Source organism: Corythoichthys intestinalis, chromosome 8 (genome assembly GCF_030265065.1).
Source record: "Corythoichthys intestinalis isolate RoL2023-P3 chromosome 8, ASM3026506v1, whole genome shotgun sequence".
Classification (NCBI taxonomy): Eukaryota; Metazoa; Chordata; class Actinopteri; order Syngnathiformes; family Syngnathidae; genus Corythoichthys; species Corythoichthys intestinalis.
Window position 1 is genome coordinate 40,463,850 of NC_080402.1, and position 7,570 is coordinate 40,471,419.

The 7,570-nt window shown below is 41.8% G+C and overlaps 1 protein-coding gene across 1 annotated transcript; it reads left to right on the forward strand.

Moving 5' to 3' along the window:
* Positions 1-592: 592 nt before the first annotated feature.
* On the forward strand, positions 593-3,169 carry krt94 (keratin 94). Its single transcript, XM_057844473.1, has 8 exons — positions 593-1,077; positions 1,219-1,301; positions 1,395-1,551; positions 1,635-1,796; positions 1,876-2,001; positions 2,435-2,655; positions 2,756-2,769; positions 2,864-3,169. Exons 1-8 carry the CDS (start codon positions 664-666, stop codon positions 2,911-2,913), a joined length of 1,227 nt encoding a protein of 408 aa, XP_057700456.1. The 5' UTR covers positions 593-663; the 3' UTR covers positions 2,914-3,169.
* The last annotated feature ends 4,401 nt before the right edge of the window (positions 3,170-7,570 follow it).

Sequence of the window (7,570 nt, forward strand, 5' to 3'; positions counted from 1 at the left end):
CATGCACACAGATGTGACTGCACACACACACAGGAACTGAGGGGGGATGTCAACTGTGATATGGTGAACAATAGGGGCGCAGATTCCTTTTTAATGGACTAGCCAGTATGAAAAGATTTGTTTTTTTTAATTCAATGTCCATTTAGTCATTAGTTACAAAATGTCCATAACTCCCACAGAGTGCAAGGAAGAGTGTATCGTGTTTGCTGAAAAAAAGGTGCCTGGTAGTCATCAAATGTCAGAAAACTAAAGCCAGAATGTAGTGTTCATATTTGAAGGTGAATAGAAAACTAGTATGAATGACAGTAGACTAGCAAGTATTTAAACAAGCATACAAAAATTATAGAGGTGACACATGCGCGCACACCTTAGCAGAACTTGAGCTCCCTCAAACATGAACACAAAAGCAACAACACACACACACTCGCACATTCCATGAGAGTGCCCTCATAGGAGGGAAAGGGGAAAAACCATTGGTCCTTAAAGGAAAACAAATGGTGGTTGTGTCAAGCCAGTGCTGAATCCCTCCTTCTCTTCCCTCCCCCCGGCCAGGCCCGCCCTAGGACGAGCACTATATCAGGAGCCGGCCTCTCGCTAGCAAACTCCACTCCTGGTTCAAGCGCTTCAGCTCCTCTCGTCTCCTCTCTCCAAAGAATCGCAGCCATGCAGTCCAGCTACAGTATCTCCGGCGGACCCGTCATGATGAGCAGGCAGAGCTACAGCTACTCCTCCCGAGCGGCGCCTAAGGCTCAGAGCTTGTCCGGATTGAGCTTCAGAGGCCCTCGCATCTCCTCTTCCACCATGCACAGTGTCTCATCTGGGTTCGGTGGTGGCTACGGATCGGCCAGCTTTGACCTGTCCAACGCCTTGGACCAGAATGCCATTCAGTTGAACGAGAAGGCCACCATGCAGAACCTGAATGACCGTCTGGCCACCTACCTGGAGAAGGTGCGCTCTCTTGAGGCTGCCAATGCCAAGCTGGAGAAGCAGATCAGAGAGTACTACGAGCAGAAAGGGCCCGCAGCTGAGAGGGACTACAGCAACTACTGGGCCATTATCAATGACCTAAAGGACAAGGTATGCGGGGTCGGCGCCATGATGTTAATTATTATCCTGCTACAATGATATGAGTTGAGAAATGTAAAACGGTACACATCAAAACTAAAAACTAACTGAGGTACTATCTGACAAGTTCTCAATGTGTGTGCACCAATTTAGATCATGGCCGCCACCATCGGCAATGCCAACATCCTCCTCCAGATTGACAACTCCAAACTGGCTGCTGATGACTTCAGAACCAAGTGAGTAAAACCCTATGAAGTACTGTATGTTTAACTCAGCAATCATATTGAAAACCTCAAGTTCATTGCCTTTTCTGTGTTGAATTGCAACAGATATGAGCATGAGCTGATGATGCGCCAGTCTGTTGAGGCCGACATCGCCAACCTGCGCCGCCTGCTCGACCAGACTACTCTGACCAAGTCCGACCTGGAGATGCAGATCGAGGGCCTGCAAGACGAACTGGCCTACCTCAAGAAGAACCACGCAGAGGTAGGGAAAACTTCACAAAATCACCCTCATAGAAAGTTAAAAATGCTAACATTTTTTTTCCTGGGGATTGTTCTCTCCTTCAGGAGCTGGCAGCCATGCGATCACAGCTGTCCGGCACAGTCAATGTGGAAGTTGACGCCGCACCCCAACAGGACCTCAACAAAATCCTGGAGGAGATCCGCGCCCAGTATGAGAATATCACAGATAAACACCGCCGCGACCAGGAGGCTTGGTTTAATGAGAAGGTAACAACTAACAAAACAAAATTCAACACCACTTTGGAATAAATTCAAGCATTTCTAACACATTTTTTTTTCTTTTTAGTCGGCTGCCTTGACAAAGGAGGTGACAATCAGCACAGAGACCATCCAGACATCCAAGACAGAAATCGGAGACCTGAGACGTACGCTGCAGAGCCTGGAGATTGAGCTGCAATCTCAACTCAGCATGGTGAGAGACGAAAGCCAGATCGCCTTCTCACAATCATGCCTTATATGAGCAAAATTCCCAGATGCCTCTCTTGTCCAGGGAATTGGAGACAGTGATAAAGGGTGCACAAGGAGGGCTTTACTAAAGAAAGAATGTGTTTGGAGGTTGGGGGGTGGGGGGGACTGGGAGAAGGAAACATTTCACATTCTGGTCAGATTCTTGTAGACATTAAAGCGCTAGAAGAAAGGGAAAGGAATGCATAGTATCATGGTGTTTTAAGCCCCACCAGTCTTTAGAGTTTAAGAAGTCAAAAGCATGTTGAACAAAGAAAACTATCCAATAATTCAAAGTCTTAACAGCTTAGCCACGGTATCAGATACACTTCAGGGTGTGGCTGGCCTGTTTTATTTTAAATTAACGGAGCTATACATGTGCTTCTTCTAACCCTCAACAGAAAGGGGCGTTGGAAAACACGTTGGCAGAGACAGAGGCTCGTTACAGCGCCATGCTCGCCGGCTTCCAGAACACAATCAACATGCTAGAGGCAGAACTAGCCAATGTACGTGCCAGCATTGAGCAACAGGGCCAGGACTACAGGATGCTGCTGGACATCAAGACCAGGCTGGAGCAGGAGATTGCAACATACAGAAGCCTTCTGGATTCAGAGGAATCCAGGTAAATCAAAATAGGCATACTTGGACACAATATTTATTTGAAAATATCTGTAATGAACACTTTATTCATTGTTAATTTTTTCTTGCCTTCCCTAATCCAGACCAATTGGTTCAGGTAAATAATGCTTTATAGTTTATAATGAAATATTGCATAACTACATGGAAACTTGAAATATACCCATTATTTTATTTCTCTCAATTTTTCACAGGGAGCTCTAAGACCACAGTCACAACCACCACTGTGCGCACTTCCAGCTAAAAGGCTACAAGGTCCAGCCGTCAAGACAGAGAACACGTGCACACACATACACACATTGTGAAAGAAAAGCTGTTACACCTGTTCAGAGAAATGATGTCAAAAAGAAAACTGTCCGAAAATGAACGTTGAAGGATGTGCTTACGACCGAGAGGAGACGAAAGGTTATGCTAAAGTTCATAAATGAAGACATCTGTATGTATGTGTTTACAAGTGCTGTCTAAAAAAATAAATAAATAAAACTGCTGGCGACCAAAAACTTGTCATTTTTAAACTTAAGAGAGCTCGAATCCTGATGCGATGACATCATTCTGTTTTAAAAGTTGTCGTGGCAACAGTTACATAGTGGGAGGTGGGATATGGGGTGAGGAAATGTGTATTATGTAAGGACCATGTTGTCAGGAAAAACCTGAACAATGGTCAAACATACTGATGTTAACATGGTACATGCAATGTCTATAGGTAGAGAAATCAAAAAGACCAAATGACCTCTGGATAGGCAGACACACCCTCAGGGCAGACTAATCTTTGCCCTGTAGACTTTCAACATCGCTACATGCACGAACCCCTGTTACCTGGTAACAAGAACATACAAACTTCAATATGGACACACCAAACGGGAAAGCAAAGTGAACAAAGACGAGCATTGTTAAAATCTGGTATCACTGCTGCACTTTGGCCTCATTTATGATGTACCGTGTTTAGCTAAGAAAATTAAGGGGAGGATTGAGCTTCGTCTCTCGACCAACTGCAAGTAGCCCCACTCTTATGACATAAGCTTTATTCACAAAAACAGGAACAGGAAAATAAAGGTAAGGGTATGTAAGTGAAAATAATACAGTGACACCCTTAGCACAGTTGAGCAGTAAAAGCAGCAAATTCCCTTTATGAGCAGTTCTCAAACAATGGTGTAATGTTTGGTTTAGACACACAGCGATTAGTGAGGGTGGGAGTGCAAAACCCAACCCCCACTGTGAAGCTTTACGGGCCCATATTTGGATCTGTCTCCAGCACTCTATTATATTACACTGTTTATTTGGACAAGTCATAGCCATAGTGATAATAGCTAATGTCAAAATATTTCCTTTGTATAAACGATTAGATATGCTGTTGTAGCACAGGTATTAGTCAAGTGTTAACAAGTGGGTATAAAACCATAAGTTCTGAGGTCATGGCTCTCAATATAACTATTGTTTCTGAATTGAACATTAACTTCCTTCAAACAACCAATCCTTTATGATATAGTGATAATCAAAAGTGGGTACAGACAGACAGTTAGTTACCGTATTTTTCGGACTATAAGTCGCAGTTTTTTTCATAGTTTGGCTGGGGGTGCGACTTATACTCAGGAACGATTTATGTGTGAAATTATTAACACATTATGATATCATTTCACATGTTATTTTGGTGTTTTTGAGTGACACTGATGATTTGGTAAACTTGTTAGCATGTTCTTTATGCTATAGTTATCTGAATAACTCTTAATAGCGATGACCACGTTTGCGTTCTGCCTTTGGCAATGTGTGTTCAATTGTATTATTGACTTTTTTATGTTAAAATGCATGCTTTTAGTTTGTGGTGCTTTCACGCCCACGTGGGGGCGCACTCGCACTTGTTTATGTGAAGAAGAGCGCTCACACGCCAGAAGAAGACCGACAGCTACTTAGGTCTGAGTGAGTGGGCGAGTTAGCGAGAGAGAAACACGGCTGCGAACCAACGTTCATTGTTTATGCTTGTAAAATATCTCTAAAGAGGCAACGCCTGTGTGTATCATCTTTTCTGTTGTTGTTGTGTGTTTTACACCCGTGATCGGACACTTAGAGCCAGTTGTGTGGTTGTTTGAACGATGCGCTAATGCTAGCGAACGCATGCTAACTGTTTGTGTCATGTTATTGCTGTAAAAGCACCTAACTATCATTTATTTACGTCGATGCGAACCTGTTAGGTATCGAGGACGAAATTGATTCAGCTAATTATACGGACGTCCAGTATCGTCATTCGGGAGTTTGGCCCGCTGAATAGCCAGGACCGAGCCGTAGCGTCCTGGTGAGGACAGTATATTCGCATTTCGTTGTTCATTCAGCATGTTGTTCTCTATTGTATTTTTATATTAAATTGCCTTTCAAGATGACATGGCGGTTTATGTGTTGGATTTTATCAAGAAAATTTCCCCCCAAAACGCGATTTATACTCCGGTGCGACTTATATATGTTTTTTTTCTCTTCGTTGGGCATTTTATGGCTGGTGCGACTTATACTCAGGTGTGACTTATAGTCTGAAAAATACGGTAGTTAGTTAGTTAGTTTTCATTGTCCCATAGGGAAATTCATTTTCACAGTCTGTCATCGCCAATATTAGGCTATATATTAGAAAGCCTCATCTTGTCAGAAAGTAAGAAAAGTACCGTATATTTGGACTTGCTACTTAACATCAGGCAAAACTTACAGTATATACTGTCTTTTTTTTTTTTTTTCCCAGTGGCAGCTGCGTGAAAGGATGCTTTAAGCGTGCTTTTTTACTTCCAAAGTTGGCGGAGTTATTCGCAAGTGATAGTGAAGATGAAGACTAATGGGTTTAGTTGCGATTTGGATTTTGGAGTGAAGTCGAGAGTTTGTTAAACAATTTATGTTGCGTTGTTTATGATATCTGAATAACTGCTAATATGTTGCCTACTTAGCCCGTTGTTCTCCATTTTGCTGCTATTAATATAATTGTTGACTCCTGGTTTCTGGAAAAAAAAAAAAAAAATTATGTTATTTTCCTTTTAGTTGTGCATTTTTTGGGGGCTGGAGAAACATATACAGTGAAGAAAATAAATATTTGAACATCTTGCTATTTTGTGAGTTCTCCCACTTAGAAATCATGGAGGGGGTCTGAAATTTTCATTGTAGGTGCATGTCCACTATGAGAGAGATAATCTAAAAAGAAAAACCCCAAAATCACAATGTATGATTTGTGTGATACAGCTGTAAATATGTATTTGAACACCTGAGAAATGAATGCATAGACTGATGAATGTTAATATTTGGTGCAGTAGCCTTTGTTTGCAATTGAAGAGGCCATTTACTGTAGTTTTTTTTTTTTTTTTACCATGTTTGCATCCACTGCAGGAGGAATCTTGGACCACTCCTCTAAACAGATGTTCTTTAGATCAGTCAGGTTTGAGTTTGAGCTCCCTCCAAAGGTTTTCTATTGGGTTTAGATCTGGAGACTGGCCAGGCCATGCTTGAATCTTCTTATGGAGCCACTCCTTGGTTTTCCTGGCTGTGTGCTTCGGGTCATTGTCATGTTGGAAGACCCAGCCACAACCCATCTTCAATGCTCTGACTGATGGAAGGAGGTTGTACCCCCAAATCTCACAATACAGGGTTCCAGTCATCCTCTCTTTAATACGGCGCACTCGTCCTGTCCCATGCACAGAAAAACACCCCCAAAGTATGATACTACCAACCCCATGCTTCACAGTAGGGATGGTGTTCTTGAGATAGTACTGATCATTCCTTTTTTCTCCAAACACTGTTAGTGGAATTATGACAAAAAAGTTCTACTTTACTCTCATCTTAACACAAAAATTGCTCCCATGACTCCTCTGTATCATCCAAATGGTCATGGCAAATTTTTTTTTAAAAAAATAATTCTTGTTATTGTTTTTCAGTCACAAGTTAGATTTAACATGCATTTCTCAGCAATGGAGTCCAACACTATGTACACTATGTGACCGTGATGTCTAGACATACATGCAAAACAAAAAAAACACACATATCCACACAAACAGCACCTCGTCACCCGTCATGTTTAGCTTCTTCCGTTTTCTAATGATTGCTCCAACAGTGGACCTTTTTTCAACAAGCTGATGGCAATTGCTCCGTCGCCCTTTCCAGCCTTGTGGAGTTGTACAATTTTGTCTTTGCTGTCTTTGGGCAGCTCTTTGGTCTTGGCCATGCTACAAGTTTGGGTCTTGCTGATCGTATGGGGTGGACAGGTGCTAACGACCTCAAACAGGAGCATCTCATCCAGGATAATACATGGAGTGGAGGTGGACTTTTAATCGGCGGACTAACAGGTCTTTCAGGGTGAGAAATCTATTTGATAGACAGGTAGATCGTTAAAAAAACATGCATTGGGATTTCTGGATTTTTTAAGATGATCTCTCTCACAGTGGATATGCACCAAAGATAAAAACATTTTGACCCCTCCATAATTTCTAAGTGGGAGAACTTGCAAAACAGCAGTGTATTGCAGGGTGTTCAAATACTTATTTTCTTCACTGTAGTTTAAAAAATATGGTAATGATACATCTATCTGGTGCTAAGATGATTTTTTTTTTTTAAAAATTGGTTTCCACAAAGGCCTCAAACAAGTATCACCCATTCGCCATTTCCTCTGGCAGCAGTTCAGTTTCTCAATAATGATACACTACTTTTTTGGGGGGAAAAATAGTTAATATATTATAAGATAACCACTTATTAATGTTAAATTACAAGGACTGTTACTTTACAGAACGTTGATATAGCCATTTTGATTTGGTGTGATAAGGAAGCTAATAGATGAAAGGTGAAGACAGCTCGCTTGTCTGAACTTGCCATTTTAAGTCACGCGTCAGTCAAACATATCTAAATAAACATCCCCAGGAGAAAGTGAACCCACTGATGCTCCTGAT